At 46.6% G+C, this 19,448-nt stretch overlaps 1 protein-coding gene and 1 long non-coding RNA gene across 2 annotated transcripts; both read left to right on the top strand.

Moving 5' to 3' along the window:
• The first annotated feature begins 222 nt into the window (after positions 1-222).
• On the top strand, positions 223-19,444 carry LOC124014254 (transcription elongation regulator 1-like). Its single transcript, XM_046329067.1, is given in 21 exon segments — positions 223-309; positions 1,039-1,264; positions 1,432-1,584; positions 1,895-2,156; positions 2,362-2,625; positions 3,804-3,866; positions 6,156-6,350; positions 6,464-6,570; positions 6,689-6,774; positions 9,426-9,636; positions 9,639-9,742; positions 10,648-10,786; positions 11,933-12,022; positions 12,227-12,345; positions 15,882-16,032; positions 16,201-16,365; positions 16,590-16,772; positions 17,041-17,220; positions 17,423-17,506; positions 18,299-18,399; positions 18,782-19,444. Coding segments are annotated over 21 exon segments (3,132 nt in total). The 5' UTR covers positions 223-262; the 3' UTR covers positions 18,984-19,444.
• LOC124014284 lies at positions 13,982-14,906 on the top strand. Its single transcript, XR_006834999.1, has 3 exons — positions 13,982-14,551; positions 14,600-14,823; positions 14,863-14,906. It is a non-coding gene; the product is annotated as an uncharacterized LOC124014284 (long non-coding RNA).
• Positions 19,445-19,448: the final 4 nt, after the last annotated feature.

Here is a 19,448-nt window from a genome sequence, read left to right as displayed (position 1 = left end):
ATTAGGTTGTGGTACAGTTGCCTGTCTGGCCATCTGTTTTGAAATTGTTATCCATCAATAGTTAGGAAAGTCCTAACTGAACAAAGACATCACAGTTGGCTGGACCGAGAGCCCCCTGGGCAGACGATGGCGACTATTTTGTCATCCAATCAGATTTTCTAGACGACGGGCGTATAGTGTGATCGATGCGCCATTTGGCCAATGTTGTGTAAAAGTTTGTGTGCGGAGGCGTTTCCAGGAAGAGTCGTTTCATTTTTCTGTAATGGCGGACCACGGAGACGGTGAAAGTATTGTGTTTAACGACAACAGGTGAGGTGATCGCGAATAAAGCCAAGTGAATCACATTTTTCCAGAAGTACTGTTTTCTACGGTTGTTAGCTAGTTTGACATGAATGTGAACATGTCCTCACAATGTCTGATTTGTTACATGCGCTGCAGACTAGTAGTGTATTCAGTGTGGCCACGCTAGCAGCTAGCATCGTTAGCTAGACTCCCTCCCGACTCGTGGATTTACCTAAACTATGATGCTATTTAGCTAGCTGCGCGTCTATTTAAATTGCATAACATTAGCAGCCTAGCTAGTTATCGTAACTAACGTTACATTAGGTAGCTAACTAACTAGTGTACACATTCGCTAGCTACCCCCACTGTGTTGATGTGCGTATTTTCAGTACACATATGCTAGCTACGGTTAGTGTGTTCATGTGGGTATTAGCAGTTTATGTAGGTAGCTAGCTAAAGTTAGTCAGTGAGACTGTCAAATTGAACTAACTTAGGATCATAACTTGATTGCATCGTTTGATCCCAACAAGTAATGTATAGCTAGTTAGACTGTAACAGAATTTAGCTAGCTAACGTTAGCCTGATAACAACGAATCATGATTTAGTGCGGGGGTCACTAACGTTATCCTGTGTTGCAAACAATCAGCTGGGAAAGGGGAAGATAGCAAGCGAGTAGATATAGCAACTCGATGTTGTGTAGTTTGATCGTTATTTTGATTTGGTTCATGAGTCAGGTCCATTTGTTTTGTTTCTAAGGATGGCGCAGCAGCAGACGCTGCGTTTCCGCGGCCCTGCTCCTCCTCCGACCCCAGTGATGCGTGGTCCACCCCCACTGCTCAGACCCCCACCTCCCCCCTTCGGTATGATGAGAGGGCCTCCACCACGAGGGCCACTGTTTGGGCGTCCGCCGTTTGACCCCAGCATGCCACCCATACCCCCACCAGGAGGCATGCCCCCACCACTCGGACCCCCTCACCTACAGGTAGACCAGTCAGAGATGAAAGGAATAATTTCTGCCCCTGGATCCATCCATCTTTTCTATAGAATGTGACTGTTACACATTTGGTTTGTCAGAGGTATGAATGCATTGAGAGCCTGAAAATCTTAGACTGCATTGCAAGCATTAAAGGCTTGATTTTTGTATTTCAGAGACCTCCTTTTATGCCCCCGCCGATGGGCAGCATGCCCCCACCCCCAGGGATGCTATTTCCCCCTGGGATGCCCCCAGTCCCTGCTGCTGGAGCTCATACTCTGCCCCCTACTGATGAGATCTGGGTGGAGAACAAGACACCTGAGGGAAAGGTAGAGAATGGCCTCTTTACCGAAAGGAAAGATTGACCCATTTGAATGTTGTTTTTGTGCATCTCTGAGTGATTTCATGTTTTCATGTGTATTGGAGCTATTGCCGTTCAAGCAAGCAGCAATACAGCCGGTATGTCTAGTTTTGCATCCCGGCTGTATTTCTGCCTGCTTGAACGGCCAATATATCATCACTTAGAGATGCACAGACACTATATAACATTCACAATGGGTTAATTTTTCCTTTAATTGAGATGTTATGGTAGTTCTCTGTTTGAACCTATCTGAATTAATATTTTCTTGTTTCCCCCAGGCGTACTACTACAACGCCAGGACTCGAGAGTCAGCCTGGAGCAAACCTGAAGGGGTTAAGGTGATCCAGCAGTCAGAACTCAACCCTATGATGGTGACCCCGGCTGGAACAGGAGCCTCCTCCAATAGCAGCACTGCAGCCAGCACTACAGCTGCCACACCCTCTCCAGTGTCCACACAGGCACCTTCCCAGTCTCATACCATGAGTACCAGCCCAGACACCAACACCAACACCACCTCTTCTTTGTCCCAGACCATCACTAGTGAGTACAGTTCTGGGAAAGGGAAATCTGGATCTTGTTTTAGTTCTCTGGACAGGTGTGATGGTTAGAATTCCTTTTAGTATGACAAAATAAGACTGATTTAGTGAAGATCACAGAGTTGGAAATGACTAGTTTTCTGCTTGTCTATTGTTAGTTTTACTGTATGTCCAGACTGTGATGTAACACTCTGCTGGTCTTTGTCCAGCTTCTGCTGCTACAGATCTGCAGCCTGTGGCCTCCGTCCCCTCGAGTGTGGGAGTGACCCCGATGGCAGTGGTCAGTGTAACCACAGTGCCATCCTCAGTGACACCAGTCCAGACTATGTCCCTGTTGCCCCAAAGTCTCCCGACTGGCCTGCCCCACCACACCATGTCCCAGCCTCACACCACAGCCACTATCCCAGGCTTCCCCCCAGGGGTCATGCACCCCTTCAGGGTGCCTCTACCAGGCATGCATATCCCACTGCCCGGTAAGACATGGTCTGCTCTCTCCTCATCCCAAACCTCTCTACCTCCCTTAACATTACTGACACTCCACCCCTTTCCATACTGTCATTAGTCATCTCTTCATTTGTTTGTCATCTTACGTTAGGCCTTATTTTTATTCCTGTACATTTTATATTTTAGTCATTTTAGCAGACACTCTTATCCAGAGCGACTTACAGTAGTGAGTGCATTCAGTTTAATCTATTAAAAGTAATAGATTAAACTAATAATTGTGGAGGTAGAATGGTTTCGGTCATGGTTGGAGAGAGAAATAAGCAAATCAGAACTTGTATTTGTATATATATATTTTTTTGAAACTTATTCCACACAACTCCACATTCAGCTCCTTGACATTCTGTTTGTTCTTGCACTGTAGTTATTGGAGAAACGAGTCACTTTTAGTCCTGTCGATAGATGGCAGCATTGCCCATGTTCAGAAAAAGGGTCAGCTAGTTGTCTGGAGAAAACAAATGCAGGAGAAAATTCAAATGCCTTTGAGACAATGTCCTATGAAGAAATAGAGCGATTTTGTTGACTCACTTTTTATTAATTTAAAGGTGCAATATGCAGAAAACCCTCCCGCCATTTCCTGGTTGCTAAAATTCTAATGGTTTGCCTAATTTCAGTTTGTGACAAAACAAGCAATGTATATTTCAGTCAATGTACCATCTAAACCACTGTGAAATGTCTTTTCAACAACCCAAAATATTATATTTTCAACTGTTTGAAACTGGTGTTGAAAACCGAATGTAAAAGGTGCAAAAACCACACTTAAGAACGGGAAGCGTAGAAATAACACACACAGAACAGATCTACTGCTTCTTTGACTTGCTTTCAATGAGAATTTTAGATCTATATCTCATATTTCTATGTGAATTTGGTTGGGTCATCCAAAAAGTTACACATTGCAGCTTTAAATGTTTCGTTAAAAAATATATATATTTAATTTTAATTCAATACTCTGCACATCTACAAAACCTAATCAACACTTTATTCATCCATCTGGTTGTTACCAGGAAGATAATACTACCTGTTGTTATTGAAGTGATAGTTGTTGTGGGCCTAGTTTTAATGTGTTGTTGAAATCTGTGTGATCTGCCCTGGCAGCTTGCACCTCTCTCCTCATGTGTCCAATACAATGCTTGCTTGTCCGTTCTTGCAGGTGTAGCAATGATGCAGATAGTAGGCGGTCCCTATATAAAGACAGTCTCCCCCAACCATAACGGTAATTCTTTCAAACATCTCCAGTCAGTATTCTGTTAGATGGCATGTTAGAGATTTGTTGTGAAAATGATGCTTATAATTTTTGGGCTCTTTTGGCATCACCAAACAATGCGGAGTATTACTGTTTATTTGTTTATTTCTTCAACATTGAGTTAGACATATTTTAGGGCTTGTGTTAAATGCTTTTTTTTAAAGAGGAGATTTGGGAAGGAGGCATTTTGGTATAGTGTTGATCAACCAATAGCTGTTTGGACAAAACCGCAATGTGGACTTGTCAGTACTGTCTCCGTGGTACTGTTTTTAGCTAGGTTACTTTTAGCAGGGTTTGATTTTTGAGTTGTAATTTAGTCACTGGTATATAGGTCCTTGTTTTGACACACCTATTTTAGGTTAGGTTATTTTCCCTTTAGTACAGAAAATTCACATTTTATTAATCTTGTATGGTCATTTGATAATCATTTTCTTCTTTGTGGCATGCCTTGGTGTGTTTTTGTTAACATCTCAGTGGCTCAGTTTTTGATGTTACCTGTGTCCTCATGGCTAAGCAGAGAAGACCCTATATTTACAATTCGAAAATTAGGTGTTGGAACTAAGACCTTTTTATATTTCAGGTGAATTCTTATGGCCTCTAAACTACATGCAGCGCATTCGGAAAGTATTCTGACCCCTTTACTTTTCCAAATGTTGTTACATTACAGCCTTATTCTAAAATGGATACAAAAAAAATAATACTTCTTCAATCTACACACAATACCCCATAATGACAAAGCAAAAACAGGTTTTCTGAAAATTTAGCAGGAAAAAAACAGATGGCACATTTACACATCATGCTACAAGCTTGTCACAGCTGTTATTGGGGAGTTTCTCCCATTCTTCTCTGCAGATCCTCTCAAGCTCTGTCAGGTTGGATGGGAAGCGTTGCGACACAGCTATTTTCAGGTCTCTACAGAGATGTTCAATCGGGCTCAAGTCCGGGCTCTGGCCGGACTACTCAAGGACATTCAGAGACTTCCTGTGTTGCCTTAGCTGTGTGCTTAGGGTCGTTGTCCTGTTGGAAGATGAACCTTCGCCCCAATCTGAGGTCTGGAGCAGGTTTTCATCAAGGATCTCACTACTTTGCTCCGTTGATCTTACCCTCACGCCTGACTCGTCTCCCAGTCCTTGCCTCTGAAAAACATCCCCACAGCATGATGCTGCCACCCACACTTCACAGTAGGGATGTTGCCAGGTTTCTTCCAGATGTGACGCTTGGTATTCAGGTCAAAGAGTTAATTCTTGGTTTCATCAGACCAGAGAATCTTGTTTCTCATGGTCCGAGTGTCTTTAGGTGCCTTTTGGCAAACTCCAATTGGGCTGTTGTGCCTTTTATGGCGGAGTGGCTTCCGTCTGGCCTGATTGGTGAAATGCTGCAGAGATGGTTGTCCTTCTGGGAGATTCTCCCATCTCCACAGAGGAACTCTAGAACTCTGTCAGAGTGACCATCGGGTTCTTGGTGATCTCCCTGACCAAGGCCCTTCTCCCATGATTTTCAGTTTGGCCAGGCGGACAGCTCTAGGAAGAGTCCTGGTGGTTCAAACTTCTTCCATTTAAAAATGATGGAGGCCACTGTTCTTGGGGATCTTCAATACTGAAGAAATGTTTTGGTACCCTTCCCCAGATCTGTGCCATGACACAGTCCCGTCTCGGAGCTCTACGGACAATTCCTTCGACCTCGTGGCTTGTTTCCTTGCTCTGACATGCACTGTCAACTGTGGGACGTTATATAGACGTGTGTGCCTTTCCAAATCATGTCCAATCAATTTAATTTACCACAGGGGGACTCCAAGTTGTAGAAACATCTCAAGGATGATCAATGGTAACAGGATGCACCTGAGCTCAATTTCAAGTCTCATAACAGGGTCTGAATACTTGTAAATACTTAAATAACGTCATTTGCAAAAATTTCTTAATCTTTTCTTTTATATTGTGTGTAGATTGCAAACTATATGTATATTTAATACATTTTAGAACAAGACTGTAACGTAACAAAATGTGGAAAAAGTCAAGGGGTCTGAATACTTTCAGGAGGCACTCTACGTCCTCAGAACTTTCCAAGAATGAGTGACACAAGCTCTAGCAAAAGTGTCAATAACACAGCATCTATTGCCTTTTGGACCCTCCTCCCCAAATGGAAGTAGATGCCCTACCCCCCCGCTTTGTGGCTGCCTTTGTTTAGATGTGCAGTAGAATGGCTTTATCACACAGGAGTGTGTCTTTAACAACTATTCTGTGTGTATTTGACCTTCCACAGGTATGCTGCCTGGCATGGGCCCTCCTCTTGTTCCCATGATGCACCACCCTCAGTTGGCCCTGGCAGCGCCCGCCTTGTCAGGCCTCCAGTTCCCAGAGTGGTCAGAGTACAAAACGGCCGACGGGAAAACCTACTACTACAACAACCGCACACTGGAGTCCACCTGGGACAAACCCCAGGAACTGCGGGAGAAAGGTTGGTCTACTTAAAGCTTTGGATTTCTCCAACCAGCTAGCATTCATGCTCCACTGGTTAAGTGAGATTTTAGATGTTGCATATCTAATGTGTGAATTTTTCCTCTCCTGTAGAAAAAGAGGCAGAGAAGGCCAAAGAGAGACAGCAGGCCCTGGAGGAGGAGGCTATGGAGATGGAGGATGAACAGCCTAAAATGGAGCTCCCCAAGGAGGTGAAGGAGGTGAGAGGAAAACTGGAGCCATCTACTAGTCACATCATTCTGGCCTGCATTTGATCATTTCAAACGGTGTGTTATTGTCATCTCCCTTGATAAAAGTTGCATTCCTTTCATTGAGCAGGTGAAGGAGGAGGAGATGACTGAAGAGGAGAAAGCGGCACAGAAAGCCAAGCCCGTGGCCACTAACCCAATACCTGGCACTCCCTGGTATGTAACAGAAAGCCCGTGGCCACTAACCCAATACCTGGCACTCCCTGGTATGTAACAGAAAGCCCGTGGCCACTAACCCAGTACCTGGCACTACCTGGTATGTAACAGAAAGCCCGTGGCCACTAACCCAATACCTGGCACTCCCTGGTATGTAACAGAAAGCCCGTGGCCACTAACCCAATACCTGGCACTACCTGGTATGTAACAGAAAGCCCGTGGCCACTAACCCAATACCTGGCACTCCCTGGTATGTAACAGAAAGCCCGTGGCCACTAACCCAATACCTGGCACTCCCTGGTATGTAACAGAAAGCCCGTGGCCACGAACCCAATACCTGGCACTCCCTGGTATTTAGCAGAAAGCCCGTGGCCACTAACCCAATACCTGGTATGTACCAGAAAGCCCGTGGCCACTAACCCAATACCTGTCACTCCCTGGTATGTAACAGAAAGCCCGTGGCCACTAACCCAATACCCGGTATGTAACAGAAAGCCCGTGGCCACTAACCCAATACCTGGCACTCCCTGGTATGTAACAGAAAGCCAGTGGCCACTAACCCAATACCTGGCACTCCCTGGTATTTAGCAGAAAGCCCGTGGCCACTAACCCAATACCTGGTATGTAACAGACAGCCCGTGGCCACTAACCCAATACCTGGTATGTAACAGAAAGCCTGTGGCCACTAACCCAATACCTGGCACTTCCTGGTATGTAACAGAAAGCCCGTGGCCACTAACCCAATACCTGGTATGTAACAGAAAGCCTGTGGCCACTAACCCAATACCTGGTATGTAACAGAAAGCCCGTGGCCACTAACCCAATACCTGGTATGTAACAGAAAGCCTGTGGCCACTAACCCAATACCTGGCACTTCCTGGTATGTAACAGAAAGCCTGTGGCCACTAACCCAATACCTGGCACTTCCTGGTATGTAACAGAAAGCCTGTGGCCACTAACCCAATACCTGGTATGTAACAGAAAGCCTGTGGCCACTAACCCAATACCTGGCACTTCCTGGTATGTAACAGAAAGCCCGTGGCCACTAACCCAATACCTGGTATGTAACAGAAAGCCTGTGGCCACTAACCCAATACCTGGTATGTAACAGAAAGCCCGTGGCCACTAACCCAATACCTGGTATGTAACAGAAAGCCTGTGGCCACTAACCCAATACCTGGCACTTCCTGGTATGTAACAGAAAGCCTGTGGCCACTAACCCAATACCTGGCACTTCCTGGTATGTAACAGAAAGCCCGTGGCCACTAACCCAATACCTGGTATGTAACAGAAAGCCTGTGGCCACTAACCCAATACCTGGTATGTAACAGAAAGCCTGTGGCCACTAACCCAATACCTGGTACTCCCTGGTATGTAACAGAAAGCCCGTGGCCACTAACCCAATACCTGGCACTCCCTGGTATGTAACAGAAAGCCTGTGGCCACTAACCCAATACCTGGCACTCCCTGGTATTTAGCAGAAAGCCCGTGGCCACTAACCCAATACCTGGCACTCCCTGGTATGTAACAGAAAGCCCGTGGCCACTAACCCAATACCTGGCACTACCTGGTATGTAACAGAAAGCCCGTGGCCACTAACCCAATACCTGGCACTCCCTGATATGTAACAGAAAGCCCGTGGCCACTAACACAATACCTGGCACTCCCTGGTATGTAACAGAAAGCCCGTGGCCACTAACCCAATACCTGGCACTCCCTGGTATTTAGCAGAAAGCCCGTGGCCACTAACCCAATACCTGGTATGTAACAGACAGCCCGTGGCCACTAACCCAATACCTGGTATGTAACAGACAGCCCGTGGCCACTAACCCAATACCTGGTATGTAACAGAAAGCCTGTGGCCACTAACCCAATACCTGGCACTTCCTGGTATGTAACAGAAAGCCTGTGGCCACTAACCCAATACCTGGCACTTCCTGGTATGTAACAGAAAGCCCGTGGCCACTAACCCAATACCTGGTATGTAACAGAAAGCCTGTGGCCACTAACCCAATACCTGGCACTTCCTGGTATGTAACAGAAAGCCCGTGGCCACTAACCCAATACCTGGTATGTAACAGAAAGCCTGTGGCCACTAACCCAATACCTGGTATGTAACAGAAAGCCCGTGGCCACTGACCCAATACCTGGTATGTAACAGAAAGCCTGTGGCCACTAACCCAATACCTGGCACTTCCTGGTATGTAACAGAAAGCCTGTGGCCACTAACCCAATACCTGGTACTCCCTGGTATGTAACAGAAAGCCCGTGGCCACTAACCCAATACCTGGTATGTAACAGAAAGCCCGTGGCCACTAACCCAATACCTGGTATGTAACAGAAAGCCTGTGGCCACTAACCCAATACCTGGTATGTAACAGAAAGCCCGTGGCCACTAACCCAATACCTGGTATGTAACAGAAAGCCCGTGGCCACTAACCCAATACCTGGTATGTAACAGAAAGCCTGTGGCCACTAACCCAATACCTGGTACTCCCTGGTATGTAACAGAAAGCCTGTGGCCACTAACCCAATACCTGGCACTACCTGGCATGTGCCACTGATGGTAACAGAGCTATGTGCTGTTGTCTGGAGGCTAAACTTGCATCAGTCACACGTCCTGGTGCCCTATTGAACTTGTGTGTGTTTAGGTGTATTGTGTGGACCGGTGACGAGCGGGTGTTCTACTACAACCCCACTACGCGTCTCTCCATGTGGGACCGGCCAGAGGAGCTGGTGGGACGGGCCGACGTTGACAAGAACATCCAGGAGCCACCTCATAAGAGAGGCTTGGAGGACGCCACCAGGAAGCTGGGTACGACCACACACAGGCACACTCATCCTGCCTCTGTAGGTGTTCATGACAATGGCCTCATCACTTCTCTCCCTCAGGAATCAGCAAAGAGGAGCTGGAGCAGGCAGCAGAGGAAGCTCTGGAAGATGAGCCTGTGAAGGCCAAGAAGAGGAAGTAAGTCCCCAGTCCTCTCCACCTAAGGGCCCAGCACACTTTACTAGGGGCCAGTAACAGCATGACGAGGCACTCAGTCATTCTTCATCGTCTGAACAGATTAAACAGCAGTCAACCCATGATGTAATCTGGATAAAAAATATCTACATTCTTAGTTTAAGGTTTAGTTGGGGTGTTTGGTCGCAAACCCTAAATTGCTTGATTTTTGTATTTTCCTCTGGGGGTGGAGGGACTAACTCTGTGGGAGGTAGTTTTTAACCCAGCTTGTACTGACTTAGTAAAGCCAATGATGTCTTCACTGGTTCTGTTGAAGTGGTCAATCGATGGTCACTGTCCAGGTTACCCAATCAGTCACTGTTTCCCCATCAGTGCCCTCCAAGCCTGCCTCTCCCGCTACCCTAAACACTGGTCCCTTTGCACAAGAGACTATTTTTCAGGGAAAAGGCCTGTAGAACACATGGTGATGCCAACATGGGCCTCCAAGGTAACCACCTTGCTTGACCTCCTTCTTCTAGAACTACTGCTTTAGGAACCCCAATGAGCAAATGAAGACGTTCCCCGCCCCGTCTCGCCATAGCTATATGTGATAACGGAACACTGAATACAAATCCAAGGCCGTGAATATCAGTGGTCAGGTATTTGACAAATCCTCCCCCTCTCAATCTTTAAAAGCTGTAGGACCTGTGCAACACCCAACTTGTATCCTTTGGAGTCCACTCATTTGGTAGAGATGGCTGATAATTGATCAGTCAAGTATAGCAGAACACCTGGGTAGAGAACATAGAAGAACATACTGTATGATTTCCCCAATTGAAGAAGTAAAGTTGCACCCCAGGCCAGCCCCCCCCGGTCTATCACTAACCCTCCCCTGTGCCTGGGTCTTGACGTCTTCCCTCTGCTTGCAGGAAGGAGGAAGTGATGAAAGAGGCGGACTCTGAGAAAGAGGCAGCCATGGAGGCAGAGCTGAAGGCGGCCCGAGAGCGGGCCATCGTGCCCCTGGAGAAGCGCATGACACAGTTCAGGGACATGCTGCTGAAGAGAGGGGTAAAACACTTCAATCCAACGCAATACTGTAACGTTAGACACATTAATCTGAATGGAAGCCCACCAAGGTACACTCTTAAGTTAATTCTCCTTGTCTTTGGTGTTTTATTTCTGTTCTTCCTGCCTCTATCCTTGACTTCTATCTTATGCCCAGTTGATTGACAAGTACATTTCTGCTTATGTTTTGGTAATAGTTCAAAAAGTACATTTATAAAAGTTAGTTAAACATGTTATGTACATATCTATAATAGTGTTGAATTGTAATGATAGACTAAGAATTTAACATTTCACTATTCTTTGTAGAGAATAAGTAATTTGAAATCTATTTATTGTACATAATGGTGACTTTCTTTGAAAATGACATGCACATACTGTACTGGATCAGTGTTCGGTTTGTCCAATACATTCATCAGATCTATGTGTCTTCAGGACTACCCTGCCAATGGCGGGCTCGTCCTTTACAAACCGGCATGCAGAGTAGATAATAACTTGATGTCATTATATTGTCTCTGATTTGGGATCAGATTTCAGAGTAGATAATGTCATTGTGTTGTCATCTCTGATTTGGGATCAGATTTCAGAGTAGATAATGTCATTGTGTTGTCATCTCCTCTGATTTGGGATCAGATTTCAGAGTAGATAATGTCATTGTGTTGTCATCTCCTCTGATCTGGGATCAGATTTCATGTGTTCAGCTTCCTGTTTCTGTATTACATGAATGATGTATCAACTATCCTAGAAACAGTTGTTCAGAACCAAAACAGGCATATTGCAACTCTGACGCATCCAAAGCAGAGTTAAAAAAATATAAAAACTAATTGGATTGTAAAATGTATTAAACTTCCCCAGCAGGGGAGTTATTGGTGCTGCTGTCTGGAGCCTTTTCCAACAGTACCACCAGGCGTGATGCAGGCCTTTATGGCACATTGCTCTGCTGTCATTGTATTGTTCCTTTGGGTGTCACTAGTTTCAGGAGTAAAACGTGACTCATTCCTTTTGGATTTGAGGGGGATTGATTGGGCCGACGGGGGATTGTTTTCCCTCAAAGGAAATCAATTTGACTGATGACTGAAAGTGTTATGTGAATGTTGTTGAAGCCCACCTTGATTGGCCTGGTCTCACGCCCTCTAAACCCCGCGCCCACAGGTCTCGGCGTTCTCTACGTGGGAGAAAGAGCTGCACAAGATAGTTTTTGATCCGCGATACCTGCTGCTTAACCCCAAAGAGAGAAAGCAGGTATTGTACACTAACAGAACTCACTTATCAATTTAGATTTGATTTGTTTCCATATTCAGTCGTATTATGATAAGAGCTGTTTCCCCCTATGGGGGGAAGGTCAGAGCTCTACAATCAGGTAATATATGTATTTCCCAAGAGGTTATCTGCCAGTTGTGTGTTTATTTACGCTAACTGTTCCATGTGTCTGCTGGTCTTGTGCAGGTATTTGACCAGTATGTGAAGACCCGAGCTGAGGAGGAGAGAAAAGAGAAGAAGAATAAACTGATGCAGTCTAAGGACGAGTTCAGGAAGATGATGGAGGAGGCCAAGCTCACAGCCAGGTCAGACCTCATTACAAACACTAGTTAATACAGTACCAGCCAGGTCAGACCTCATTACAAACACTAGTTAATACGGTACCAGCCAGGTCAGACCTCATTACAAACACTAGTTAATACGGTACCAGCCAGGTCAGACCTCATTACAAACACTAGTTAATACGGTACCAGCCAGGTCAGACCTCACTACAAACACTAGTTAATACGGTACCAGCCAGGTCAGACCTCATTACAAACACTAGTTAATACAGTACCAGCCAGGTCAGACCAGCAAACACTAGTTAATACTGTACCAGCCAGGTCAGACCTCATTACAAACACTAGTTAATACGGTACCAGCCAGGTCAGACCTCATTACAAACACTAGTTAATACGGTACCAGCCAGGTCAGACCTCATTACAAACACTAGTTAATACTGTACCAGCCAGGTCAGACCTCATTACAAACACTAGTTAATACGGTACCAGCCAGGTCAGACCTCATTACAAACACTAGTTAATACGGTACCAGCCAGGTCAGACCTCATTACAAACACTAGTTAATACGGTACCAGCCAGGTCAGACCTCATTACAAACACTAGTTAATACGGTACCAGGTACCAGCCAGGTCAGACCTCACTACAAACACTAGTTAATACGGTACCAGCCAGGTCAGACCTCACTACAAACACTAGTTAATACGGTACCAGCCAGGTCAGACCTCATTACAAACACTAGTTAATACAGTACCAGCCAGGTCAGACCTCATTACAAACACTAGTTAATACGGTACCAGCCAGGTCAGACCTCATTACAAACACTAGTTAATACCAGGTACCAGCCAGGTCAGACCTCACTACAAACACTAGTTAATACGGTACCAGCCAGGTCAGACCTCACTACAAACACTAGTTAATACGGTACCAGCCAGGTCAGACCTCACTACAAACACTAGTTAATACGGTACCAGCCAGGTCAGACCTCATTACAAACACTAGTTAATACGGTACCAGCCAGGTCAGACCTCATTACAAACACTAGTTAATACGGTACCAGCCAGGTCAGACCTCATTACAAACACTAGTTAATACGGTACCAGCCAGGTCAGACCTCACCAAACACTAGTTAATACGGTACCAGCCAGGTCAGACCTCATTACAAACACTAGTTAATACGGTACCAGCCAGGTCAGACCTCATTACAAACACTAGTTAATACGGTACCAGCCAGGTCAGACCTCATTACAAACACTAGTTAATACGGTACCAGGTACCAGCCAGGTCAGACCTCACTACAAACACTAGTTAATACGGTACCAGCCAGGTCAGACCTCATTACAAACACTAGTTAATACGGTACCAGCCAGGTCAGACCTCATTACAAACACTAGTTAATACGGTACCAGCCAGGTCAGACCTCATTACAAACACTAGTTAATACGGTACCAGCCAGGTCAGACCTCATTACAAACACTAGTTAATACAGTACCACCAGGTCAGACCTCATACAAACACTACGGTACCAGCCAGGTCAGACCTCACTACAAACACTAGTTAATACGGTACCAGCCAGGTCAAACCTCATTACAAACACTAGTTAATACTGTACCAGCCAGGTCAGACCTCACCAAACACTAGGTCAGCCAGGTCAGACCTCATTACAAACACTAGTTAATACGGTACCAGCCAGGTCAGACCTCATTACAAACACTAGTTAATACGGTACCAGCCAGGTCAGACCTCATTACAAACACTAGTTAATACGGTACCAGCCAGGTCAGACCTCACTACAAACACTAGTTAATACGGTACCAGCCAGGTCAGACCTCACTACAAACACTAGTTAATACGGTACCAGCCAGGTCAGACCTCATTACAAACACTAGTTAATACGGTACCAGCCAGGTCAGACCTCATTACAAACACTAGTTAATACGGTACCAGCCAGGTCAGACCTCATTACAAACACTAGTTAATACGGTACCAGCCAGGTTAGACCTCATTACAAACACTAGTTAATACGGTACCAGCCAGGTGGTCTAGTTAATACGGTACCAGCCAGGTGGTCTAGTTAATACGGTACCAGCCAGGTGGTCTAGTTAATACGGTACCAGCCAGGTGGTCTAGTTAATACGGTACCAGCCAGGTGGTCTAGTTAATACGGTACCAGCCAGGTGGTCTAGTTAATACGGTACCAGCCAGGTGGTCTAGTTAATACGGTACCAGCCAGGTGGTCTAGTTAATAGCCAGGTGGTCTAGTTAATACGGTACCAGCCAGGTGGTCTAGTTAATACGGTACCAGCCAGGTGGTCTAGTTAATACGGTACCAGCCAGGTGGTCTAGTTAATACGGTACCAGCCAGGTGGTCTAGTTAATACGGTACCAGCCAGGTGGTCTAGTTAATACGGTACCAGCCAGGTGGTCTAGTTAATACGGTACCAGCCAGGTGGTCTAGTTAATACGGTACCAGCCAGGTGGTCTAGTTAATACGGTACCAGCCAGGTGGTCTAGTTAATACCAGCCAGGTGGTCTACCAGCCAGGTGGTCTAGTTAATACGGTACCAGCCAGGTGGTCTAGTTAATACGGTACCAGCCAGGTGGTCTAGTTAATACGGTACCAGCCAGGTGGGTGGTCTAGTTAATACGGTACCAGCCAGGTGGTCTAGTTAATACGGTACCAGCCAGGTGGTCTAGTTAATACGGTACCAGCCAGGTGGTGTAGTTAATACGGTACCAGCCAGGTGGTCTAGCCAGGTGGTAGTTATACGGTACCAGCCAGGTGGTCTAGTTAAGCCAGGTGGTTTAGTTAATACGGTACCAGCCAGGTGGTCTAGTTAATACGGTACCAGCCAGGTGGTCTAGTTAATACGGTACCAGGTACCAGCCAGGTGGTCTAGTTAATACGGTACCAGCCAGGTGGTCTAGTTAATACGGTACCAGCCAGGTGGTCTAGTTAATACGGTACCAGCCAGGTGGTCTAGTTAATACGGTACCAGCCAGGTGGTCTAGTTAATACGGTACCAGCCAGGTGGTCTAGTTAATACGGTACCAGCCAGGTGGTCTAGTTAATACGGTACCAGCCAGGTGGTCCAGGTACCAGCCAGGTGGTCTAGTTAATACGGTACCAGCCAGGTGGTCTAGTTAATACGGTACCAGCCAGGTGGTGTAGTTAATACGGTACCAGCCAGGTGGTGTAGTTAATACGGTACCAGCCAGGTGGTGTAGTTAATACGGTACCAGCCAGGTGGTGTAGTTAATACGGTACCAGCCAGGTGGTCTAGTTAATACGGTACCAGCCAGGTGGTCTAGTTAATACGGTACCAGCCAGGTGGTTTAGTTAATACGGTACCAGGTACCAGCCAGGTGGTCTAGTTAATACGGTACCAGCCAGGTGGTCTAGTTAATACGGTACCAGGTACCAGCCAGGTGGTGTAGTTAATACGGTACCAGCCAGGTGGTCTAGTTAATACGGTACCAGCCAGGTGGTCTAGTTAATACGGTACCAGCCAGGTGGCTAGTGTCTCTCAGGGAACTAAGAGTTGCTGTGTTGTTTGTTTCAGGACAACGTTTAGTGAGTTTGCATCCAAGCACGCCAAGGACCCACGGTTCAAGGCCATAGAGAAGATGAAGGACCGGGAGGCCATCTTTATAGAGTTCATGACTGCTCTCAAGAAGAAAGAGAAGGAGGACTCCAAGAACAGAGGAGAGAAGGTGAGCGCTGGTCTGGAAACATCCATGGCCACTGAAAACAGTAGCCTGAGGAAGTGATATGCTGGACAGGTAGCTACATACCTGGATGGTGTGCTTAGTGAAACCTGGAGACATTTGGAGTATCTGATCGTGTGTATGTCCCTATTGTAAACCTGGTCTCTGTCCCAGGTGAAGCAGGACTTCTTTGAGTTGCTTGGCGACCACCAGCTGGACGGAGGGCAGCGCTGGAGCAAGGTGAAGGACAGGCTGGAGGGAGACCCTCGCTACAAGGCGGTGGAGAGCTCCAACACCAGAGAGGAACTCTACAAGCAGTATGTGGACAAGCAGGCCAAGGTGGGAGGAACAGGATATTACATCAGAGGCTGCCCTTCCTGCTCATATACTCATTGACTCCAGCTTGTCATCTGACCTTTAACCAAGCCCAATTCAGTGCCACAATCTTAGTATGTTTCGCCTCTTGGCGTGATGGGTGTCATGATGCCTGTAATGATTGCATGCCTCTGTGTATATGATGATGCTGCCAGAACATGTATTTGATGGTGTGTCTCTGCTGCCAGAACATGGACTCTGATAAGGAGAAGGAGATGGAGCGCGCAGCCAGGATAGAGGTCAGTCTGAGGGAGAGGGAGCGCGAGGTGCAGAAGGCCCGCTCTGAGCAGACCAAGGAGATCGACAGAGAGCGGGAGCAGCATAAGAGGGAGGAAGCCATCCAGCACTTCAGAGCCCTCATGTCAGACATGGTGAGCTCACACCATGCGCTGAAGTTGGTTTCCCCAATAAGGCACCGACAGGACCACATTTGTAGCTGAGAACTTGGGTGAACCAAACATTTATTTAGATGAAACCCAGTTTGATATGGCCACTGGAAGATCATCTCAGCCGGGCAGATCAGAGACAAGACAGGAACTTTTGTTTTCAGATTGACCTTGTTAATGCCCAGACTTGTATTATGTGGATGAGGAACCATGTGCCAGGTCTTAATGCTGCTGGTGTGTGTGTTGTGATCAGGTGAGGTCGTCTGACGCGTCGTGGTCAGACACCCGCCGTAACCTGCGTAAGGACCACCGCTGGGAGTCCGCCTCTCTGTTGGAGAGAGACGAGAAGGAGAAACTGTTCAACGAGCACGTTGAGGCGCTCTCCAAGAAGAAGAAGGAGAACTTCAGACAGCTACTGGACGAGACCGTCATGGTGAGAGACCACGTTTGGGCTGGTGTTACGCTCTCATTACAGGGCACATATGTACACCAACACAGCTGCATTAAATGTAAACTCCATCTGTGTATTAACGGGTCACCATAAAGGTGGTACTGTAAACCTGCATGTCATTCAGATAAGAATATTATCCTGTGACAGATGACTTGGTAGTGCTTTGATTGAGTGTTTGCCACAGATCACACTGACCACCACGTGGAAGGAGGTGAAGAAGATCATTAAAGAGGATCCTCGCTGTATCAAGTTCTCCAGTAGTGACAGAGTAAGACCTTTCTCTTTTACCTTGCTGTGTTCTACTGGTTGAGTCAGCCACCCATGTACTCTGTGTTCTACTGGTTGAGTCAGCCACCCATGTACTCTGTGTTCTACTGGTTGAGTCAGCCACCCATGTACTCTGTGTTCTACTGGTTGAGTCAGCCACACGTACTCTGTGTTCTACTGTGTTCTACTGAGTCAGCTACTGTGTTCTACTGGTGAGTCAGCCACACGTACTCTGTGTTCTACTGGTTGAGTCAGCCACCCACGTACTCTGTGTTCTACTGGTTGAGTCAGCCACCCACTCTGTGTTCTACTGGTTGAGTCTGTGTTCTACTGGTTGAGTCAGCCACCCACTGGTTGAGTCAGCCACCCGTACTCTGTGTTCTGTGTTCTACTGGTTGAGTCAGCCACCCACGTACTCTGTGTTCTACTGGTTGAGTCAGCCACCCACGTACTCTGTGTTCTACTGGTTGAGTCAGCCACCCACGTAGTCTGTGTTCTACTGGTTGAGTCAGCCACCCATGTACTCTGTGTTCTACTGGTTGAGTCAGCCACCCATGTACTCTGTGTTCTACTGGTTGAGTCAGCCACCCATGTACTCTGTGTTCTACTGGTTGAGTTAGCCACCCATGTACTCTGTGTTCTACTGGTTGAGTCAGCCACCCATGTACTCTGTGTTCTACTGGTTGAGTTAGCCACCCATGTGCTCTGTGTTCTACTGGTTGAGTCAGCCACCCATGTACTCTGTTAACACCAGGCAAAGACGCTGAGCGGTTCGTCTTCTTTTGGTTTGTAGAAAAAACAGAGGGAGTTTGAAGACTACATCAAAGACAAGTACATCACAGCCAAAGCTGACTTCAGAACGCTTCTGAAAGAGACCAAGTTCATCACGTACAGGTGAGTACAGCAACGGGCTGGATAAGTGACATTCTTTCATTGGTAGCTGGGTGAATATGTATCACAGGCTGGATCATTTTAATGGCATTTATTCTTGTGTAGATTAGGTGTACTTAAAACTGGAGTTGAGAAAAAATTCTTAGATCAATTGAGTCAGGAGGAGGTGTTATTGGTCCATCTGCATTACTGCCCCCCCTCCCCCCATGTTGGTCCTTCTGTAGCTCAGTTGGTAGAGCATGGCGCTTGTAACGCCAGGGTAGTGGGTTCGATCCCCGGGATCACCCATACGTAGAATGTATGCACACATGACTGTAAGTTGCTTTGGATAAAAGCGTCTGCTAAATGGCATATATTATTATATTATATGTTGTCGTCCTCTCAGGTCGCGGAAGTTGCTCCAGGAGTCTGACCAGCACCTGAAGGATGTGGAGAAGGTTCTGCAGAATGACAAGCGTTACCTGGTGCTGGACTGTGTCCCGGATGAGAGGAGAAAACTCCTCATGTTCTACATTGAGGATCTGGACCGCCGGGGTCCCCCTCCTCCCCCCACTGCCTCGGAGCCAACACGCCGCTCCACCAAGTGACCACAGACTGCTAGAAACCCTGAGCATGAACCAGCCCTGCACCTATTCTAGTGCAGTATTAAACTGTAATGTCCTAATGCCTTGTGGTAAACCTGGAACATCCATCCCTGTATTTATTCAAGTGTCAGTAGTGCAGAGCTCTGGCTCTCCTCTCCTGCCTACAGGGCCTGATGTGCCACTGCTCTGACCCCTGACATCTGACCTTTGGCTCAGCTGAGGTCAAAGGGATCGGCGTAGTAGTACATCTGCAGCCACCTATGACGTTAGACAACTGTAAATGATGAACTCTGCTGTTTCTGTGACTCAAGGCATTGCAGGCCTTAGTAACTGTTAGGGTGTCGTGACGTCGACCGACTCACAGTACAGTTGGAATGTTAACGTTTCTCCTCAGTGGTTTCATTTTGATGCGTTGCTTTTTCTGTACATGTTTACTGGAATAAAGACAACTTTTCTTTTTTTAACAAT

The sequence above is a fragment of the Oncorhynchus gorbuscha genome, linkage group LG02 (assembly GCF_021184085.1).
Source record: "Oncorhynchus gorbuscha isolate QuinsamMale2020 ecotype Even-year linkage group LG02, OgorEven_v1.0, whole genome shotgun sequence".
NCBI lineage: Eukaryota > Metazoa > Chordata > Actinopteri > Salmoniformes > Salmonidae > Oncorhynchus > Oncorhynchus gorbuscha.
The sequence above is the reverse complement of the archived record's forward strand: the minus strand, read 5'-3'. Positions and strand labels throughout refer to the sequence as shown.